The 23,299-nt window shown below is 41.6% G+C and overlaps 1 protein-coding gene and 1 long non-coding RNA gene across 10 annotated transcripts in view; one reads left to right on the top strand and one right to left on the bottom strand.

Moving 5' to 3' along the window:
* Positions 1–2,497: 2,497 nt before the first annotated feature.
* The window catches only part of LOC133512297 (uncharacterized), an 85,049-nt gene continuing 64,247 nt past the window's right edge, over positions 2,498–23,299 (top strand). For 6 of the 9 annotated variants that reach the window (XR_009798158.1, XR_009798156.1, XR_009798155.1 and 3 more), the window contains exons 1-3: positions 2,498–2,733; positions 3,651–3,720; positions 4,191–4,306. This is a non-coding gene — a long non-coding RNA (uncharacterized LOC133512297). Of the gene's footprint in view, positions 2,734–3,650; positions 3,721–4,190; positions 4,307–5,107; positions 5,253–6,009; positions 6,228–14,788; positions 14,909–23,299 lie in introns of those variants that run through there. The other 3 variants (XR_009798152.1, XR_009798157.1, XR_009798151.1) reach the window with 3 other exon arrangements.
* Positions 17,565–19,668, bottom strand: LOC133512510 (uncharacterized). Its single transcript, XM_061842225.1, has 2 exons — positions 18,270–19,668; positions 17,565–17,974 (listed from the first exon to the last, which is right to left on the bottom strand). The coding sequence occupies exon 1, from the start codon at positions 19,408–19,410 to the stop codon at positions 18,544–18,546; it is 867 nt and encodes a 288-aa protein (XP_061698209.1). The 5' UTR covers positions 19,411–19,668; the 3' UTR covers positions 17,565–17,974; positions 18,270–18,543.

Below are 23,299 nucleotides of genomic sequence, written 5' to 3'. Positions count from 1 at the left end.
TATAAATAAGGCCTGCCAGCGCAAGACTTTTAAAATAAAAAGAGCAGCGTAGCGCACGTCTCGGTAAATTAACCAAGGTGGCAATAAACGTCATCGCTAAATCATTTACAAAACTTAGTTGCTTTCCTCTGGTGTCATTTGCATAAAATTGATTCCATAATGATTACATCGACTAAATTCATTATAAACCAGAAAACTCACGCAGCATAAATGATGACCACACGTGATCTCCGGTCTCACAAGACGGTAAAGCACACTGATTCGGAATCACTCAGTCTGTTCCCCTGTCAGGATTAGCATTAATAGAATCGTGCGATGTACGAAACCCGCCCTTGATGCCACGTGACCATTACACTGCTGATAAAGTTTCATAAGAAAACACTGCAGGTGGTGGGATTTTCTATGCATGAGGCTGCATAACTTCAAGGTTAAGATGTGATCTTAACCACGTGTGCAGGATGAAACTTTGCGCATTCCACATTACCAGATTCATATCTTTGGTGGAAATAGTCGAAGTGCCAGTAGCGCGCACTCAAATTCAGCCCAGTGCGTGTCGAGTCATTCTGAAACAGGTCGGCCTTGGCGGAACTCTGCCGCTTTCCTTGTTGTCTTTTTAATTGCCCTGGTAGAAAATGTCAAGTTCTTATTAACACAAGTCAGAATGCTGAATTAGCTTTGAATTGAATTGAATCATCTGAATTAAAATAGCTTGAATTAAACTATTTAAAATAAATCAAACTCTTCAATACGTGTTATGTCCACTTCATTTGAAGTTGAGCAGAATGTTAAAAGGCTGAAATGTCTGCTGCTCAAAGAAATAAGGTTGTCATTGGTTTCCAGATTTCTTTATTTTTGTTTGCTTTTTAATATCTCAACCAATTTTTGATGGAAGTGACCCCAGAAGTGTCAGAGCAAATGTCTCTCAATCAATCGGGAGTTGCACCTCAAACTCGCTTAAAGAGCCACTGTCATGAAATGCATGATTATTAGTATGTTTTTAATAAGAAAAAGGCAGCCTGAATGGACCCATCCGTTTTTTCACCACACAACATGATTTTGACTTCTATGGCTTTTTGTCACTCCCGCCATGAAAATCCCCTTGAGGGATTTGTTTTAGAGAAGAAGCAGGAAGTGACGTTAGTAGCAGACACCCACTCAAGCAGTCTCGTCTGTTTATACTAGTTTTACCTGCTGGAAGGTAGCTCATTGTTCCTTCGTGATAACCAAAATGCCGGCTCGTTGTATAGCTGGATATTGTTTGAACACCCGGGAGGATGGATTCATTCTTCATACTTTTCAAAAGACTCGGTTCGTCGTGAAAAATGGATTGCATGGGTGCAAGGGACAAGAGCTTTGTGGGTTCCAAATGACAGGTAGGCGTGTATACAGCTACTGAGAAAAAATAGTTTGGGGTGGGGAGTAATCCTTTCAGAATGCAACAAAAGATCCAGCTCATACATATTATCTGCGAGTCTGTTGTTAGTTAGAAGTGATCCGCATATGATCTAAATATGGCTCAAAATGATAGGGTAATATTGCACCGGTCACTTCACTCGATTATGAGATGTTCTTTTCTTCGAAAAGAGCTTCCGTGTCCCATAGTAGGTGGCACAGCAATTTTTCAATGGCGAATGTCATGGTGTGACGTCATGAACAGAGGATGCAGGCAATATGGCTACCACGTGGATGTTGAATGAGACTTCTGCAACTTTGCGCATGGATGACACGCTCTAGCTCATATTTATTTTTTTGTATGAACATTGAAGTGAATAATGTTACATGTATTTTTCATTACAATATCTATTTTCAAATGGAATCATACTTGACCTTTAAGGTCACGTCCAAAATTGCGATTGTTTGACTTCCCATCACAATCATGGATTCTGTGTACACATTTAAGTTTTTTAGTTTTCCAGGCCTGTTGGGGAGGGGAATTTTTTTTTCCACACACTCAACACCACAGGACAATCTTTTAGAGACATCTGATAATCAAGCCTGTGTTAAAGTTGAATGGATTTTTGGGTTTTTTTTCGGGGGGGGAGCTTAACTTGGCCCATTTTTTTTAAATGTGTGCAACTCACTTAACCAATCAAATCTGTGACATCTACTATTCAAAAACGGTCCCTGTACTGCAGGGATGTTTTTTGTTATGTGCAATATGTGTGGTTCCAAAGGGCAGCAGTTCTGCAGTGTGGCAAAGGGTAAAAAAAATAAAAAAAGACAAAACCTGAATTGATCTAAACATGTTGATATGGGGAATGTGTGCCCTATTGTCTCTGTCAGAGATTTTAGTTTCTAAAAATGTTCAGAAAAAGGTCAAAACTTGCACATGTGCCATATCTCTCATGATGTTTCTTTTTTAATGTTGTTTATATCATATTTTTATTCTACTTTATTGATTTTTATTGTTTGCTCATTGAGTTTTCATTTCAACCTGTTCTCATCAGCCCTGTTTCTTGTGTCAGCCAATCAGCTTCCTCCAGTCAATTGTCTTGTCCAGGTGTGCCTCAGTATCTCATCATTTTGTTTGTAGACATTTTTTTTCTTTAGTTCCCTGGTTCATTCTGGTTATTTTCATCTGACGTCAGGTCAACTTTGCCTGTTGTTTGTTGTAGCGTTCTGTTTCTCTGTGTTTATTTGCTACTTTGGAACCTTTTTTGTGTCATTTTGTCTTCCTCTTTTATTGACTTCTCTCAGTCTCGTCAAATCTAGGCGTGCGGCCTTGTGTACAAGGTGAGTGCAATTGCACTTTGGACTAATCTAATCTCGCAAGTTAATAAAAGCAATGAATGCGGGCATGTGCGTTCAAGAAAGCGGGAGAGCCAGCACATTAACGAAAACATAAACCATTTGCCACTAAATGCTCGTCACCGCTCTCGGCATGATGTCACACATTTAAATTGTCAATTACTTCATGCCGCTCCGCCTTGTGTGTAAACACACGGCGCACCAGTACATCCAGATGCACACTTTTTATTTCCACCGCCGAGATCACGGCGGGTATAAAACAAATAACCATTTTATGCTCGTTTATTCTCTTGTCACATCTATTTAGAAAAAGTTGTTTCCAATTACAATATTTTGGTTGTAATTTGTTCACTGCTGTGCATCCTCGAAGAACACGCTGTGAAATGAGATTGAAGGAGTGTTTAACATCTGTCTGGAGGGCCATTTAACAATTGAACATTGGGTCTTTTAAAATGCCCCAAATGCCCTTACGAATGGGTTGGGAGGGCGGGGGGGGGGGGGGTTCTTTACCTTTCCATACACCGTGCAACACTTTACTCTTTAAAAAGGAAGGCATTCGCCATTTTTTGCAGAAATGCTAACAAAAGGTTGGGTAGTGGTCCACCCTGGACTGGTTAGCAGCAAATCACAAGTCGTGGAACGTGTACTGTTAAGATTTCTTTGGGGAAAAAAAAAATGGTGATGGTCTTGCATCACTTCGTGTTAGGGGTACGGCGGCATGTTAACTTCCGGTCGCCAGTCAACTTCGTTTAAAAAAAAATAAATAAAAAATAGAACCGTGGCTGTAATAAAGCACTTAAAATAACAAAATTGGCCTTATGAAAGGAAAAAACAATCAATAATAAAACCGTATTAATGACAAGGATACAATACTGGCTGATCAATGTTTTTCACGTTTTCAGAATTTCTCAAACATCCGTGGCTGGATCTGCGAGACGGGAAAGCCTGGCATTCGCTTGCACTGTCGAAAAAGTAAACATTTTCTATTAAATTATTATTTAAAAAGCAAAAGAAAAAAATATATATTTCCACCTCAAGCACTATCTGCAATGAATTCTTGAACATAGATATCAGACATTATCACACATTTAAAGAATGAGCTTTTTCTCTGGCAGATGTCATCTCAGTAGGTTTAAAACAAGGGGACACCAGAAACTCAAACGGCACGTAATCCTTCCACCCAAAAATCTAAATGTGTTGCCATACCTTCAGTCCATTCAAATTGAATTGAAAAGTCAAGCTAGTTAGCATCGCATTCCCTCATTTCCATTATTGGTAACTTGGTCATCAAGTGCTGCTCATGTTTTCATTTATGTACGAGCATGAATTGCACTTTTCACATGAGAGAATCCATAATTTTCGTTAAAACAATGAAAGACCCCTAGATAGATGATTTTGCTGACTTAATGGGATTTTAGTTTCAATTTTCCCCCACAAAACAGAACCCTGCACTTATCTTCTTATGGTCTTCAAGCAGCGGTTTCTGGGAGGTGGGGTCCTGCCTCATGCAAATAAGCCACTGCTCAACCCGCCATCCTCAATTACACAATGTGGTGAGGTGAGTACGGCTTCTTGTTATCATGACTAATTTTTCACATTCTGACTTAAGTCAGATCAATTTGTGTTCTGGGAATAAAAGATTGAAAGTCGGATTCTTGGATCTATAAGGTAACAGAGAGAAAGTTGTGTTCATCTTTGATTTTACATTCCCTCCCCTCCAAACGAACTGTATTAGAGTGGCCAATTCCTTTTTGGGGTTGACACCTGAAGATCAAAATTTCAACTTTTATTCCCTTGCTTGGTAGTCTTCATGTTGTAAATTCAATATCGTGATATCAAGCGGTTTAAGGATGACCAGTCACGGACTGAAATTTGAATGAAACAGTTTGAGCTTTATAGCTAATGATTTTTATGTAAATGACTAATGGTTCCTGTAAGCGAACGCACGTCTTCTGCTCCCTCAAACGAAACTATGATCAGATTTTTTTTTTTTTATTCATGGTATCAATTAATCAACTGCAGTTAATTTTTAATTAACTAAAGGGATACGCGGACCATTTGAAAATCTTCATAATGACTACCCGGGGATGAACTCTCGAGTGCCGCGGGTTCAAGTGATTCTGACCAGAGTGAATTATTATTATATATTTGAACTTTGGGTCAGTAAAACGGCATCGATATCAAGGCTCATCAGCCTCCGAGTAGTACCCATAAAGATATTGCATTATGTAGGGAGCTGGTTAGCTATGCTCAATAGATAATAACTTAAAGCCTTTCGATTTTGCGCACCCCCAAAAGACCATAATGAGTACGTGCAGATGATTGCAGTAGTTGATATATTTCCAATTCCTTGTGATAGCCCATCACAAGTCATCACGGTCAGTTCTGGATGTGCCTCACCCAAAGTCAGCTGGAATGGGCTCCAGCAAACCCATGACCCGAGTGAGGATACGCGGCACGGCAAATGAAGGGGTGGAAGAATAAATATTGGAATTGTCAGGCAGGTAAACAAAGCATTTCCAGAAATTGTAATGGTAAGATTCAGTTCTCCCAAAAACAAACAAAAAATGTTTTTCAATTTTCATCCCTAAACGCTCTACTAACGAGCACAACCGTTAAAGAGAAAAGATGGATGGACGCAGTCCACTGTCTTCAGGGCTGCATTTTTTTCCCCAATTTTTTTTTTGTTCTGTAGCTATTACTACTTCTGTGAAAGAAAGGGGGGAGTGGGAGACACTATTCAATTATCTTATTTCACCTCCAAAACCCTCAGTACATCAGTAGTTCTTTGTGAATTCATTGGTCTTTGAAACCCAGCAAATACAACCACAACCAGACTCACACGGTAAATACACAGTGTCAGCCGAAAGTTAACTTTCCCCTCTTTTGTGAACACAGACTTTTTGATGCAGCTCATTAAACTGAGCAGATGCATCTCATGAAGTCTCTGGTGAGCTTCCGTTGATCCGTTCAATGATCTGAATGTTGTAGGGATTCAGATTTGAATGTTCTATTGAGCACTCCTGAATAAAGTGCGCCAGAATTTGGACCGAGGCAATATCAGTCGTTGAATTGCAAAAACTACAAATCAATTGTTTCAATCCCTATTTGTATTGCACTTTTGTTTCATCTTGCGTCGATTAACTCGTTTGCATTCATGATCGGGGCTATACTTCACTGACTTTCTGGCTTTGGAGTGTGTCTCTGGCTCCTGTAGAGCAAGTTGTTCACCAAGCTGCTCTACTTGTAATTCTGCCCAAGAGCACGTGAAACGAGAGTGAACAGACTTCTAACCCCCCTCGGAGCCATTGGGTCTGCCTCATAGGAGCCACTGCACCTTGCAGCAGTAGCTGACCCGCGCAAAGGACGTCGCATTCACAAATTGCTGTGGCCTGAACGCCAATGTCACTTTTCTGCAGAGTACGTGGTGCCCGTTGCCTCTGCGTGTTTATGTGCTTTCAATAGAAGAATAAACAAGAAAAAACAGGTCATCACACCTCTGTCTAAACATTGTCGCTGCAGCACACTGCGACGGAATTACTATTTCGAGCCCTCACAGCCATCGCAGTGAATCTTTTTAAAGAGGTTATTACACACACACAAAAAAAAAAAACTCAATACCAAAGGATATAATCACCTAAATAATAATTATGAATGTTTCTTTTGGGCAGTCTTTTTAGTGTCCCACCTACATTAGTGAACTGCAAATTAAGGTTGTGATCCCACCGGTCGATACAAACTAAGAGTGGCAAGGCAACATCAAACATACAGTCAGGGAATGGTCAGTGGGAGGTGAGCTCCTAGGAAGTCATTAAAATTGTCTACTTGGATCTTTCGTGTGTGGTGGGGATGTATAGTGTTTGTATGAATATTGCTTTTTCAAAAATGAAAACCTGTCTTTGAGCCATCACTTGATTGTGTGGTGGAGGGGTTTATGTGGCTAAATGATCCTAGCAGCTAAGTTGTCTGGGTATAGTCACTCACGGCAAACAGAACCTTGGTGAATAACCAGACAACAGCTCCAAAACCCCGATGACGTTGACGTGAGTTTCCCAGAGCAGGTGCCTGTAGGTTGGGGTTCACCTGGTAGACAAAAAAGTAGTCTGTTGTCTGTGCCTATGCACCAGATAGCAGTTCAGAGTACCAACCCTTTATGGACTCCTTGGATGGGGTGCTGGGGACTCCATTATTCTACGAGGTTAATTCAATGCTCACGTGGGCAATAACAGCAAGACCTGGAAGAACGTGATTATGAGGAATGCCCACCCTCTATTAGAACCTGAGTGGTCTTCTGTTATTGGACTCCTGCTGGGGTCTCCATCATTCTGCTAGGTTGCTTCAATGCTCATGTGGGCAATAACAGTGAGATCTTGAAAAATGTGATTGGGAGGTGCGCCCACCCCTTATTAGAACCCGGACGGTTTTCTGTTATTGGACTGCTGTTCTCACCACAAATTGTCCATAACTAACACCATGTTCAAGCATAAGGGTGTCCACACGTGTACTCAGCACCCGAGGTCTCAGTTCAATGAGTGACTTTTTGGTCATGTCATCGGATTTTTGGCCACATGTCTTGGACACTCTGGTGAAGAGACTGAGGGAGGGACTGTCAACTGATCACCACCTGGTCTGATTCCATAAACCAGCACGATATTGGAAATGGCTGGATGGCTGCTGTGTATGAAAGGATTTAACCACATTTAATACTGACGTTGGAGATACGGTGTTATGACAGCGCTTCTCTCATTATTTGAAACTAATTAAGTGATGAAATTACAACTCATCTGTTGCTTCAGAATTCGATTTATTTTGATTTGGGTGAAGGGATTCAAAGTTCAAACAAATAAATCAGTTTGAAATGGTGTGAGCGGATGTCCAATTGCATTAAGCCTGCCCTCTAGCTATGGCACTGATGGCATGCCTCAAGATAACATGTCGCCGTGCCTTGTCCGGCTAAATCCTCTCATCAATGTTTCTCACATCAGGCTGTTAGGGAGGGATCCAGGTCAAAGCCTCGTTAGATCACAATCTCGGTCAATTTACACAGGATGGCGGCTTACGGCGATACAATCAACAACCTCCTGGCACTGCGGCATGGATGGCTAATTAATTAATTTAGCCTTTTGGGTTGCAAAAAGGACAGTTTGTGTCACCGTTGTTTCGTCAGCTTTTTTATGAACGACTAGAAGAGCGAGAACAATGAACTGCTGCAGGGCAAGCAGACAGAAGTGAAAATGACAAATACATCCACAGGTCTCCAAAAATGTCATTTCAGAGGTTTTGCGTTACAGCCTTGATCTCATATCCGCCCGGTATGAAGACAAACTGTCACTACAAGAGATTCATATTACACGGCTGACTAACATGACGGATGCAAATCCTTACTGTCGTTGCCACAGCGAGCTGTTGTCAGTCCTTCTCATTGGAATTAAGAGCCATCCTCAATCAAAAAAAAAATTTTTTTTTCATTTCCATACACTACTTTCTCCTCATTCACGCTGCCTCAGGTGAACGTGTAACCTTCGCTGTTGAACAACTGCAACCTGCGAGCGCCTGTGGGGGGGTGAGGCTGGCGGTGAACCTCATTGGTGATAAGTTTGTCCATTTAATTTTTAGCCGTTGAGCTTCTCAAAATGCCAAAGTCTGAGGAAATACAATTCGTTTATAACGTCATGAGAACCAATGTTAATTTTAGCCGGTATGACATTTCATCTCCTTGATCATTTCCCCCCAAAGCGATACAGACACTCTGTGACTGAAACACCACATTGGTCGACAAAATTGTAACAACATTTGGTCTGCAAGCTACATGCCAATATTGTGAGTAAAATCTTCTACTTTTCCTTTCGGCTTGTCCCGGTAGGGGTCGCCACAGCGTGTCATCTTTTTCCATCTAAGCCTCACCACTTTTTTATAAACTTTGCCCTTCATCCTAGCGGAGACTCTTCCGTCACGTAGAACACCAGACACCTTCCGCCTACTGTTCCACCCCGTTGGACCCGTTTCTTCACTTCTTTACCACACTCTCCATTGCTCTTTATTGTTGACCCCAATTATTTGAAGTCATCCACCATCGCTATCTCTTCTCCCTGGAGCTTCACTCCTCCTCCTCCGCCCCTCACATTCATGCACATATATTCTGTTTTACTTCGGCTAATCTTCATTCCTCTCCTTTCCAGTGTGTCCCTCCATATTTGTAATTGTTCCTCCGCCTGCTCTCTTTCAGTGCAGATCACAATATCATCTGCGAACATCATAGTCCAAGGGGATTCCACTGTAACCTTATCTGTCAGCCTATCCATTACTACCGCAAACAGGAAGGGGCTCAGCCCGGATCCCTGACGCAGTCCCACCTCCACTTTAAATTCTTCTGACACAGCAACGGCACACATCATCAATGTTCTGCTGCCCTCATACATTGTCCTGTACTATTCTAACATATTTCTCTACCACACCAGACTTGTGCATGCAGTACCACAGTTCCCCTCTTGGTTCTCTGTCATAGGCTTTCTCTAGGGCTACAAAGACACAATGTAGCTCCTTCTGTCCTTCTCTGTACTTTTCCACGAGCATCCTCAAGACAAATAATGCATGAGTGGTACTCTTTCTAGGCATGAAACCATACTGTTGCTCGCAGATATGGTGAGAAAAATATTTCGATAATGTCAGGTAAATAACATTGTCTTGTATCCCATTCAATGTGTTCCGAGCACTTTTTGTAAGTCACCGCATTGATCAAAGAGAGGCCGCCAATGGGTAGCGTCACACGAAGACAATACACCGAGCAAGCTGCTCATGGTTCTGCTCCAACAAATGCATGGCTTAATGTGCATGGATATACAGTACATCTGCTCAACCAGCAGTTATCCAGTGAACCAATCAGACAATGCTTATCTCTAAATGTGGAGTAATTTGCTACGCTATCTTTGCTGATGCTCTTGAACGAGGACGTTTAGAAAACTATTTGAGGTCCGGGGAAAATCAATCATTAAAATAACTTTAGGACATTTAAGGGCTACGGATATCATGTTTAATTAATGAGATGCTATAGAATACATTTGCCAACTTATGAAGAATAGTAGAGTGCTGTTTTTTTTGATTACTTACATAATTTTGTATTTATAGAGATGTATTATACATTACCAAGTAATGATTACATATGTTTTTTTTCCGTAGTGGATTTACCATGACAGTAAGGATGGTGATCCATATTCTTCATACGTATGTTTACTTAGTTGCCAAGTTATATTACATGCAGTCATGATTGGGGTGCACACGTCCCAACAATCAGGACAATAGTGAACATTTTGTCCTTCTGATCAAAGTCAGCCATGGTCTGATTATCGGATTTCTCTCAAAGATTATCCTGAAAAATGTCACTGTGGTGAGGTCTGCGTGTTAAAAGTGATTTTTCTACATAGTTTGTAGTATGTTACACCATGTTTAAAAAAAAAAAAAAAAAAAAAAGACCCAAACGTCTTAATTTGTGACTGCATGGCTGCGGTGAGCTTGGTACTTTAATTCAGTAACTATGGTTTTGTCCAGCAGCAGAAAATTGTTTGAAGTAATTGACCTCTTACAAAGTATATTGAGTGTTCAAATTCTTGAATGTCTTGGTGCATAATTACTGAGAAGTACAGTGGGCAATTTGCATGTTAGAATGAATCAACAAATTACTGCTCTAGCTTTTCTGTTTGTGAAAAGGACTATTTATGAACTGGAAATAACAAAAGACTAAGTGCTGCTATCCGAATTAAAGATCTGTAACCTGACTTGAATAAGCATCTGTTACATTTTTTTTTTTTTTTGGTTGGGTGGGGAACTGGCCCATTGTAGAGAATATTATTGTTGTATTTGCTGTGTGATGATCCCAGAATGTCAAGATAGTGACAACGAAAGAGTAGTTACATGAATGTAGAGACATGTCCCAGATCATACAACTCCAAAGTGTACCTGCACCAACCTCTGATGCTTTATTGGTGGTGTTGTCCTCTTTTTGTTCATTTATTTATTTATATTCTGCAAAGCAATTTTGTCATCTTTAGTGGTGAATTTAAAATCAGTAACATTTTAAAATGGGTGGTTTTTCTTACTGGACCTGTTTGTAAAATGGTTTTGTCCGACAACGGTAAACGACGAGTTTAAGCGCAAAAGCGGAATAGAGCCATGCCTACTAGCTGAATATCTTTCTTACAACTCCTTTTAAAAAAACTAATCAAAAATAATTATTTCAGAAAGCAAGATGTTCCCTAGGCCTTCACATTTTATTGTGGAATGCGACAGCTACTTTGAAGCCAATCACGAGACATCATTCACTCTCAAAAATCACATTTTCCTCATTAACTCATAATTTAACTTTGTTTGTGCTTAAAAATGAGTGTAAAATATTACACTAGCGTGAAGCTTCCCAAGAGTGTTGATGTCATAAAACATTTGTGAAATCGGTGTCACTAATCAGGTCCACATATTTTATGAGTGTGCTTAAAAAAAAAAAAAAAAAAAGTCTGAATAAGAATACGTCTTTTTTTTTTCTGCTGTCTGCAATCTGCCCAAAATGCGTCTGTAATCCACTTTCTGATCCTAACCCACAATTTGAGAACTACTACTGTAATTCCCAGCCTACAGAGCGCACCTGGTTATGAGCTTCACCCAGTACATTTGTAAAGGAAATACCATATGGTACATACGTGGGCCGCAGCCGTGTAAAAGCTGCAAGTGCCCACATTGAAACACGAGATATTTACAAAGAAAGGCGGCACACAGAGTTTAACACCATCACCGCCGCGCTAACGCTACCACTGCCACACTAACACTAGCGCCACCATGCTAACACTAGCACCTCACTAACTGGTCCGGACCAGTAAAATTGACTTCCTCGGCAAATCAATTCCACCGGGTCACTCTTACCTTTTCTGCTCGAGTGCCCCCTTGCGGCCGTTAGGAAAAAATGCCCAAATTAGCCGCATCACCGCATAAACCACAGGGTTGAAAGTGTGTGAAAAAAGTCCTGGCTTTTAGGCCGGAAATTACGGTAGTTTAACGGGTGTACAGTCTCTCCCTTCTGGGCTCCCTTGGCCACCACCGCCTTCATCTTATTGGTTGTTTCTTCTGGCCCTTGTATTCTTGCTTACCCTCAAGTGCTCATTATCTCTTTTCCCCACCCCTCATGTTCCACCCGTGATCCCTTCCCCGCCTGCGGTGTTGGCCGTACATAATGTGTTTACACTTCTTCAGTTGATCCCTCTAGTGAAAGGCCGAATGAGGCACCCACAGTGTGGCCCAAGAGGTTTCTCTTTGTCTCTCGTGTCCAGATCTGGCTGGTGTGGTGGCGCACCATCTTCTCGGGGCGTTGGTACTGGTCAAAATGATATAAGCCAGCTTTTCCCCATCTGAGCTCTTTAAAATAGGATTAGGCACTGTCACTATCTTCTTCTGGGACACAGTTCCATTGGTTTACACTTATCTGTGATGAGCAGTCATCAACTGATGGCAGTTTGAAGAAGGAGCAAAATTATCCTTGAGAAAACAGGTCAAGCAGAACACATTTTTTCCCATAGCACATTTGGCTCCAATATTTTTATTAAATTTTCTCAGGGGGCATTCACACAATGCTGATTAAAGTCAATATGGGGGAGGTGGTTAATTATGTTCGTTTGTTTACAAGGAGATGGTGTGTTGGACCCTGAAAAGGAAAACAGGTCGCACATTTGAGGTTTTTGGGAAATGTGCAACTGTATTGCCGTACTTGTTTCACAAAAGAGTGTGTATTTTACAGTACTTGAACCACGAGAATGTGGGGCTACAATCTGTACAAGTACACAGAACATAGCAGCAGCAACAGAAAGTGCCCTTTTGTAAGTAAACGTCAAAGGGATTTAATGATAATTTAAAGTGAATCTGAATATGGAATCTAAAAATAGTTGTATCTCCCATTGGAATAGAGATGGGCTCCTTCTTATTTCTTGCTCCCACACTTAGTAAACATGAGCGAAGATCAGTGTGAAGGACGTGACAAATATGCCCTTTAAATTATTATTTGCATGCAAATATTATGCCGTGATATTTGTTTGAAGCCAATAAATTTTCATGTCAAATGTAGCATTATTGGCACTTTGTATCATGGAGGAATAGAAAGGATGTTTAAAAAAAAAAAAAATATGCCGCTCCATAGGCGCTATCTCATAATACAGTATCTCACTTGATAATGTCATATTTTGTCACCTTCATAACCTTCATTCTTATGCACACAGACACGATCTGTACAGGCAGCCTTCAAATACATAGAGCGCCATATAGCAATGTGATTTGTTTTCTTCTTTCTATTTGCGTTATTTTAATCTGGCACCAATTTCTGTCACCCATAACAAATGCGAATAGTGAACTTAATGCAATTTATTTATTAGAAGAGCTGGAAACGCCATGCAAATTAAGCCCTGGCGTTTTCTAACAAAGCCCATTTCCTCATAACCTCCCTCATATTGAAATGAACCCGTCTCATGTCACAAGACAATTACAGGCGGTGTTGTGCTTTGGCGTGACCTCCGCAGACGTTAATGGCATCGTATGTACTACTTTGTTGAAGAGCTAAGAATAAATTACTGTTTCTCAAGGTCAGTCAAAGATGGAGTTTACCGGATGAAATTCTCTTGAGGCTTTTATCCATTACCATGGGGATATCCTTGAAAAGTTATGTCTTGACGTACCATTTTATCGCAGGGGGAAGTTGTAAAGTCTAATTAAACTCTGTTAAAATTCAAGGTGGCTTTATTATGAATTTTTTGTTGTCATGTGGGATTCTTGTTTGTCGTCTTTATGTTTCCTTTCTGTGGTTATTTTTCTAATCTCTGACTGGTCTCCAAAGGGCTTCTCATCAATTGTACAGATTTTTTTTCTTTCTTTTTTTTTTTTTTAATCCAATCAAGTAACAACTCAGTTGATGGCATAAGAATGTGACTGTCAGAACGAAAAACACATATTGAGCTATTGGATCAATTAAAATACCAAATGGTGTGCTCAATATAATCATGTCAGTACGCTGTAAAATCTTGGTTTGGCTCTTTGGCTTTGCTGTGAAATGATCTTGTGCCTTTCTTTATACTAAAATATATATATATATATATATATATATATATATATATATATATATATATATATATATTTTTTTTTTTATGAGCTCCATCCAAAAATCGTTCGTCAATGAATATTTTCAGTTGTCATGCTGCAGCAGAGAATGATGGTCGTTGATTAATGGAAAAAAGCCATCAAAATGTTTAACTGCTATTTGAGGGAGATTTACTGCATTTTGATGTCTTCCAAATTGTACAAAGCTGATTATATAAACATACAAATGTCAAGGTGATGTCCGTGACATACAGTATGCTAATTCTGCCTGGCTCCCTTTCAGGCTGAGCTCTTTCAACTTCTATCTATACCACCGGGCATTCAGAAATGATTTTTTTTTTTTTTTTTTCCCATTTGATGACATTTATGATATGATCCAGAGGGAGCCTGAATATTGAAGAAGTGAAGCCAATATCCGTGCCTCTCTTGAGGACGTTGTGTAAAATCCACAATTGAAAGGAAATGACGATATTTCAGCAAACATTTTTGAATTGAATGGCAAGCTTTGAGTGGAATGATGACCCGATTCTCGCAAAAGTTGCTCTTTCATTAAAGATGACCTAATCTCCTCGAAACAGTGGAATCTGCATTGAGTATATTTTTAATTATTATTTTTTTTATATCAAACAATGGAAGACCCAACGTGGGGGGGGGGGTAGTGAGACATTGCTTTTGTCCATATCTGAGATGAATTCACATGGCATTTGAGCTACTAATGCTATAATTTTGTATTTCACCATTCAGAAAAGGTGCCACCATAGTGAAAAGGAAATGTGTGGCTTTTCCAATTTTGCTGATGCGTCATTTGAAATCCTCCTGCTAATTGACTAAACTGCGCAGCATGTGATCATAGTAATGAGATCTCTTTTCAAAATGTATTCCTATATTTATCCGACGACCTTTTCCCTTCATACTGCAGTCCTTGCCTCTGGGAACAGACGCCCTGTTGCTGTGGCACATTTAGAAGCATCGTATTGCATTACAGGGCCCTGATATCAACTGTAAAATTCACCAATCCATCCATCACCACCGCCAAAAGTAAGCATGTTTTTATTGAAACTTAAAATTAAAGTGTTCAAGTGTACATATTATGTAAAATAGATTAGGATTTGAGATCAGCACCACTTTTGAGTAGATGATTAGGGGGTGAATCTAGGCTTGACCTCTCCAACACGTTGGAAGTCAGACATGTTTTCCCACCTTTATAGGTGACCATAGTAATACATATGTATGGTATGAACAGAAAGGTTGCAGTCGATCGTAGATATTCATGGGGTGAGTGGGGATGGTCTTGTAAAAACACATACAGCGTCACATTCAACCCAAACGATGTAGTGATGTGGTGTCACTCATGACCTGTTTCATAGTTGTGAATAAACTATATGTGGTTCTGGTTGGTTTGAAGTTTCACGAAAGCAAAGAGTTGTGCTTGGCATGTTTCTTTTTGAAGAAAAAGAAAAGGTTTTGGTTAAGCCAACCCATTTTCTACAACTGATTACTGAAGGACTGAAAAAGCTAGAAAGACATTTTCCTTCCATGTGAAACTTTGTTTTGGTTTGTTCTGTGCTTATACTGCCACAGAACACAATAGTCCACGGCGCCTTGTCAATGTCCGTCAAAATGATCTAAAACGGGATTCTGTGGAACTCTGTTTTGAATACGGCTGGCAGTGAACGGGTTAAGGTAACAGAAGTGGAAAGTTACCGTCAGGATGTAGTGTTGTATATTGTGGGATGTCGATCTGAGTTTTCCTGTAAGAAGTGCAAATTGAAGTGTGGTCTGTTTATACTAATTAAATAATTCTGATAATTATATTTTTTCTTATAGCCACCTATAGGACAGTTAATATATATGTGCATATAAAGTGCTTATTAAAGTTAATCAAAATGCAAATGTTCGTGAAAATATTTTGTTGCTCATTATTGGCTAATTGCAAGAATTCTGTATCTTTGTCAGATCTATTCCATTTTGTCATATTGAATGCCCTCTCTGTGAACCCACTCCAGTATGGCTCACGGCCTCAATGGACATCATTTTCATCAAATATGAAGGTTGATGGTTTTCATCAACAGGCAAGACCATCAATAAGAGTCCCCTCTTATCCGGACTGCCCTCTGGCTTCTGTTGCCAAGGGAAGATTCCGGCGCTCTCATTTCCTTGATGTACATTTAACGGGCTATGTTAACCGATGTCTCGCATAGAGTGATAGTGGCTCTCCCATTGAAGGAGGAGGTGGAGGGGGTTGGGGTGAAAGGGGGGTACTTCTCAATCTCAGATTTTCATTTTCACACAAAGTGGAGGTCAATGCCTGCCGTGCCCTTAGGGTTGGTTCCCACTTGCGCGAGAGAGCTTGGCAACCATGTTTGGTTCCTTTCCTTCTCCCCTGCCTCATTTGTATAATCCGACCATAAGTTTTCAACCAATAACATCCCGCTGCTTATTTAACATTTTCATCATTGATTGCAATGGCCCCAACGCTGTGTTAAATGGTGGCGGCTCAGCGTTTGTCAAAATAATGGTGACATACCTTGGAAACGATTGCAATGGAAATTCAATTGCTTTCTGAGTTGATGAAAATAATTTCGAAGCCTGTTTCCTGATCCAGGAAAGCAGTCATCACCATAGCAAAGCACAATTTTGATCCAGCCATTCTTTTGCTTATAGTACTTGTTGTCGTCCCTGGGGTTCTTCCTGGACTGGATATACTGTAGACTAGGACCCCCAAAAGACTGTGTGAGTAGCCTGTGGGGCTTTTCAAAAAAAAAAAAAAAAAAAGTACCACGACAGTCATTCGACATTATGCTTTCCTATTTAAGATATGAATATTTCCAGTTTGTGCATGATCAGAGAAGAAATGAAATCATATAACTAAGCGCCATTGTAATTAAAGAAGTGTATTTCAAGAATTGGAAAAGTATCATTGGGAGATTTGTTCACGAACATTTAAGTTATAATCTACACCGTGTATGTCCCGACACATCTGTGAGTACAAGAGTCATAGAATAGATAGAAAATGGATACATTAGATGGATATGGAGTTCCTACCAGCAGCAGTACCGAGTACACTTTCTATGTATTATTTTATATCTATATGGACTAATGACAATAATTCATTTCATACATATTTGGGGCTTCTGTTGCCCAATAAGCAATTTACTTTCAGGTGATTAATTGTGCTGTTAACCAAGAGAATTGGAATTTTACCAGCCTATTAGCTGATCATAACTCTGTAATATACCTGCTCCATTAAAATGTCAAATCCAAATTAATTAAGCATTGCTCCAAGCTCTTGGAATAGAAATTTAAGAAGCATGATTGGGGGGATATGTGAACATTTCAGGGACCATATGAAATGCTACGAGTTCTAGTGTACAAACACCCTTTTGTAGGACTTTTGCTGCGAAAACAGCAGAGGAAGAGATTTATAAAAGCAAGACGTTAGGTCATTAATCTGCGTGGTGACACAAATGTTGGTACTATGGCCTGGTTAACTTCGTTGGCATGCAGAGTCTCGCTCGGGATCACGCTGCTTCCTCTTCATCTTGCGGCAGACAAAAACGTCCATGTTCCCTGGAGCGGGAGACACTTTGAGAGGCTTTGATACTATACCTGTTCTCTTATGCCGGGGAAGACAAGATCCATCCCCGAATCATCGCTGCAATCTTTTGAAAGTCTGCTCTGACACAATCGTTTATTCAAGTGAAGAGTGCACGCAATAAGAGCCTCTTTGCAGCTAACCTTTATTTCGCTGCACTGCAGATATTTTAAACCTGATGTTATTGCTGTAGTTACAGACCGGGATGTACCGAGACACTAGGCAAACAAACACAAGAATACACGTCAAGGGGACAGCAGAATGTTATGCAGACGACAATGAGCAACCGTAACGGTTGTCATCACCCTGTCCGGGTGTTGGAAAACCTTTTTCTCAGCATGACTTCACATGATCGTTGTACTGTTCTCTTCATGTGTTTTACTTCCAAAGTGCTAACATGAATAAACAGCCAGCCAAACTCCTTTTCAAGAGTCAGGAAGTGAGCGTGCTTGCTCCTTTAATGACTTCTTAACAGGTCAAGTCGGGTGACACAATGAAAATGGAGTGAAACTAGAAAAAGAAATACAAAACATACTAAACAGACTGCAATGTCAAATTGGTATGGAGTATAAACATCTTCCATTAGTATATGAATTAAACATTCACATTCAGTAAGTCTAAGCACAAACAGCAACAGCATTCTAGTGAAGTGAGTAGCAGATACACATACTGCTGCTTGCTATCTCATGAGAATGAACACAACATGTAAAGTTACAAAATCAATGCAGCTCACAAATATGCACGAAGATACTGTTAAAGTTACTAACAATACTTCTGAAACATGTAAAGAACATAAATTACTCACAGGCATTGCTTTCTGATGGATTCATGCACAGGAATAAGCTGATTTCAACGTGCTACATCTTTCAACTGTTGACATGCTTTTTTACCGTTTTTCGCTCTGCTCAGCGCTTCCTACTTCCTGTATTCTACAGTTTCAAAATAAAAGCTCAGCAATGCACTCTCAAAATTAACAACACAAACAGATCTTTTCTAATAAAATCGATCTTCTTAACATATTAAACACTTGGGGCAGAACACTCCCCGTCTGGCACTAATGCCACTAAAGCATCTGTACTTTAACTTTGATTTTCTTTTGCCAGGAGCAAGACAACATCAGAGATAGGCCTCAAGAAAGTCTTTATTTTGTCTTGCGACGTCCTGTCTTCAATTTTGCGGACCTGTCCATCACTGCTTGGGAAGGTGGAGACGACAAGCCCCATCGGCCACTCGTTACGATGTGTCTGGCTCTGCTTCAGCAGCACTATGTCTCCAACCTGCAGGTTACGACGTGGTGTGTGCCATTTGCGTCTTGGCTGAAGGGTGTGGAGATATTCATCCCTCCATCGAGACCAGAATTCATTTGCCAATGCTTGCACTTGTTTCCACTGACACTTGAAGAGATCCTTTTCATTGAAGCCTCCAGGTGGAGCAGGTTTCCCCGGTTTTTGGGTCAAGAGCATAGCAAGGGTCACCATCATTGGAGAAGTGGGATCAGAAGAGACTGGGATCAAAGGCCTTGCGTTGATGATAGCAGATACCTCTGCCAAGAGGGTGCAAAGCACTTCATGGGTCAGGTGAGTATGTCTGGTTTGCAGCAACATGGAGTCAAGAATTCTTCGGGTTATGCCGATCATGCGCTCCCAGACTCCTCCCATATGGGATGCGTGTGGAGGATTGAATTCCCAGGTACAACCATTCTCGTGGAGGAACTTAAGAGTGGAGGCTTGACCTGGATCAGCTCGTTCCATACACAGCTCAGAGCTGGGTCCCACAAAGTTCGTGCCTCTGTCCGATCTCAGCTGCTTAGCTGGCCCTCTTAAGGCGAAGAACCTTCGCAGGGCATTGGTACAACTGGCAGTATCCATGGACTCTATAACTTCCACATGTACAGCCCTGGTGCTCATACATGTAAAAAGTATAGTCCATCGCTTACTTTGAGCCATTCCGCCTCTTGTGCGTCGACTGATCACATTTCAGGGTCCAAAAACATCTAACCTTACATACGTGAATGGTGGAGATGAGCTCAGACGTTCTGAAGGGAGGTCAGCCATCTTTTGTGTCTCAAGTTTTCCTCTGAGCTTGCAGCATGTGACACAGCGATGAGGAACTGAGCCTATTAATCTTTTGCCAGCAACAATCCACAGACCAACAGCCCTGATTGCTCCCTCTGTGAACTGCCGTCCTTGGTGTTTCACCTTCGCATGGTGATGACTCACGAGCAATCTTGTGACGTGACTTTATTTCGGGAGAATAATTGGGTTTTTGACCTCAGGATTGACTGAAGCATGTCTCAGACGTCCTCCTATTCGCAGGAGACCATCACACACGAAAGGCTCGAGATTCAGAATCGTGCTGGATTTTGGTATCGCCCTGTTCTATAGTAGTGTGACACACTCTTCTGGATAAGCATCTCTCTGGGCAGCTTTGATTATGACGATCTTTGCCGCTTCTAACGCTTCTGGAGTGCGAGGTTGGTTGCACTGATGCCATCCTTTACATGTAACTGTTGAGTTTGTCCTGTGTGAGCGAATCTGATGGATCAAGAAGGAAACTGCTCTCAGCAAGGACTCCCAGGTCGAGAACCGTTGGAATCGTTCTGAGGTGAGTTCATTTTCTCTGAGCGAAGTAGCAAGAGTGGTCAGCTGAGGCCTCACATCCATGTCTTCCTCAGGATCCACCAGCTCAAAGGATCTGGGTGTTTCTGGTTGGTGTGGTTTTTGAAGGAATTCTGGCCCTGTAAACCACATAGTGTCTGTGAGCCCTGACGCAGGTACAGATCTGGTGGATAAATCGGCTGGATTCTGATTTGTAGGATTTTTGTTCAATGTGCGTTGCAATGAATGAAGATGGGAGAGAGCTTGAGCACGGTTGTTTGGAAGGCGTGGTCTGGGTGTTCTGAATGGTAGAGAAGCGATCCAACTGTTTTGCTCATCTCTCTTGAACTCTGCTTGCATGATCTCCAGAAAGGTCTCATCTTCGAAGGACAAGGCAGGTTTGTTATCATCTTCCGTTCTCACGAACACATCTCGTCCGAGTTTATCTTTTGCAGTAACACCAGACGCAGGATATGTTGTCAGCTGTGCGGAGGTAGACTGTCTGTGCTCCCCGCCGTAGCCTACTCTCTCTCTCACACTGATGTGATTCTGGCAGGGCATCAGAAAAGATGGGCGTCCATTCTGTAGGACATGGGTCTTAAGGACTGATACAGTGGACTTGTATGTACTATCGATGCAAACCTCCCCTACTATAACCCAGCCTAAATCCAAACGCTGGGCAAAGGGAGCGTTGTGGGGTCCATTGATTTGATCTCGCACCTTGTGAACTTGTATGAGGTCTCTCCCCAGTAGGATTAAGATCTGTGCTTTAGGATCGATCTTTGGGATGTGAGGTGCCATGGATCTTAAGTGACTATGGGAGTGAGCGATCTCTGGAGAAGGGATTTCCGATCTGTTGCTCGTAACTTCATTACATTCAATGAGTGGAGGCAAGTCCAAACACACTTCACTATTCAATGCTTCGATCTGAAAACCAACAGCCTTTCTCCCAGTCATTTCCGTGGTTCCAGCACAGGTCCTCATCATGTAAGGTGTATGGTTCCCTTGGATGTCAAAAAGCTTGAAAAACTCAGACCTGGCCAGTGATCGATTGCTCTGGTCGTCGAGGATGGCATACATCTTGATTGAGCGTTCTCGCTGTCCTTAGGGAAAAACCCGGACTAAACATATCTTGGTGCAGGAACTGGTGGGAGACCTTTGCCGCAGACCTTGGTGCACCTGGAGGTCACTTCTGGAAGAGAGCTGGACAGTACTTGGTTGGGTCATTACTACCTTTCTTGTCAGTAGAGGTTTTGTGTAACAAGCTTGAATCTGTTGTTGACACATCTGTTCTATGCACAAACACAGCTGTCCTAGCACTATCATGCTTGGTTGTGGATCTTTCACGATGGTAATGGCTGCGGTTACTGCTCACCAACACAAAGCTGGGGTCATTTCTGGCCTTTGCCTGACATCTGACATAGTCAACAAAAAACGAGAAAGGAGGGAAACACACTCTGTACCTTTCTTTGTAGTTTGAGCCAGCAGACAGCCATTTTTCCTGTAAGTTTGGTGGCAGCTTTTCCACGATTGGCTTAATCCCTCAAGGAGTGTTAAGGTAGCTCAGTCCTGGTAGATAGCCATCCTGCTTGGCTGAGAATAGTTCCAAGAGCAGATCGCTAAGTTCTCTTAGCTTGATGTTATCTTTGGAGGTTAGCCGAGGAAAATTGTCCAATCGTTTGAATAAAGCATTCTCAATCACTTCAGGGGTAGCATAGCATTCTTGGAGTCTTGTCCAGGCTAATTCGAGAGCAGCGTGAGGATTGGTGATGTGGACAGCACGTATTCTTTTAACATGTTCAGATGACTCCGTTCCCAGCCATTTTACCAGGAGGTTCCAGCTCTTCACTGGCTGTCAACTCTAAGCCCTGAATGGCGTTAAGGAAAGAGGACTCCCATGCTCTGTAGCTCTCAGGCTGGTCATCAAATTCAGTGAGCCCCGTGGTTACCAACTCTCTGCGGGCGAGGTACCTAGCGAAGTCTATCATGTTAGCGGCTGGAGCAGAAGAAGAATGCTGTGGGTTGCTCTGTATGAAGTGGTTTGATTGGCTAGCATGACTGAATGAGGGAGAGCTCTGCTCCTGATAGGCTTTAAAGGAGGACTGGGGGTTCTGAGGTTGCGAGCTGAGAGGCTGAGAGTGCGGGTTGGAGAGCTTAAACAGGCTTGTCTGAGGCTGAGGTGCTGATAAGTACTCACTTTGCTGTGTGTTCCTTGTAGGCGTGGCATCACAGTTGTGTGCAGGGGTTAATTCAGGAGCTTCCTGCTGTCTTGGTGGCGACGCTTCTTTAAAACAATGAGGAGTTATATCCACAGACGATGCAGTTTCAAAGCTGGCTCGAGCCTGATGTTCCACATATGGCTTTGTACGCTGAGATGCGACTCCTGGCGCTGCACCTATCCTCATATTCTGGTCCTGCTGCAGCTTCTAAATCTTCAGCCTCTACAATAGCAGCAGCAGCTGCCTTTTCCAGTCCTATAGCTTCTAAATCCACTTCTAGTGTAGCCTTTTCCAAATCCAATCTAGCTCTCTGTCTTTTCAGTTCTAACTCCTTCTGAGCGAATGTGGCTCTGGTGCATGCAGCTTCGGCTTTAGCTCTAGCTCTAGCAGCAGCACTAACTACTGAAGACTTGGAAGTGGCTTTGGGGTTGGAGCTGAACACTGATGCCGCTTTCTCCTCCCTTTCTATTGCTTGTGCTTCCATAACTGTGGCAGACGAATCCTTCTGATTCACTGGCTTTTCACTGTACTGTTCTCTTGTGTTTTACTTCCAAAGTGCTAACATGAATAAACAGCCAGCCAAACTCCTTTTCAAGAGCCAGGGTTTGCTCCTTTAGTGACTTCTTAACAGGTCAAGTCGGGTGACACAATGAAAATTGAGTGAAAAGCCATTGCTTTCTGACTGATTGATGCACAGGAATAAGCTGATTTCAACGTGCTACATCTTTAAACTGTTGACATGCTTTTTTACCGTTTTTCGCTCTGCTCGGCGCTTCCTACTTCCTGTATTCTACAGTTTCAAAATAAAAGCTCAGCAATGCACTCTCAAAATTAACAACACAAAAAGATCTTTTCTAATAAAATCGATCTTAACATATTAAACACTTGGGGCAGAACAATTGTGCCTCACTCAAGTCATACGAAGGAGGATAGGAAAACCCAATTCGGTGATGTTGAACAAATTACAAAATCACAGATTCAAGTGATTTAATTGAAAGGGCATATTTGATGGAAAACTG

Source organism: Syngnathoides biaculeatus, chromosome 14 (assembly GCF_019802595.1).
Source record: "Syngnathoides biaculeatus isolate LvHL_M chromosome 14, ASM1980259v1, whole genome shotgun sequence".
In the NCBI taxonomy this organism is placed as follows: domain Eukaryota; kingdom Metazoa; phylum Chordata; class Actinopteri; order Syngnathiformes; family Syngnathidae; genus Syngnathoides; species Syngnathoides biaculeatus.
The sequence above is the reverse complement of the archived record's forward strand: the minus strand, read 5'-3'. Positions and strand labels throughout refer to the sequence as shown.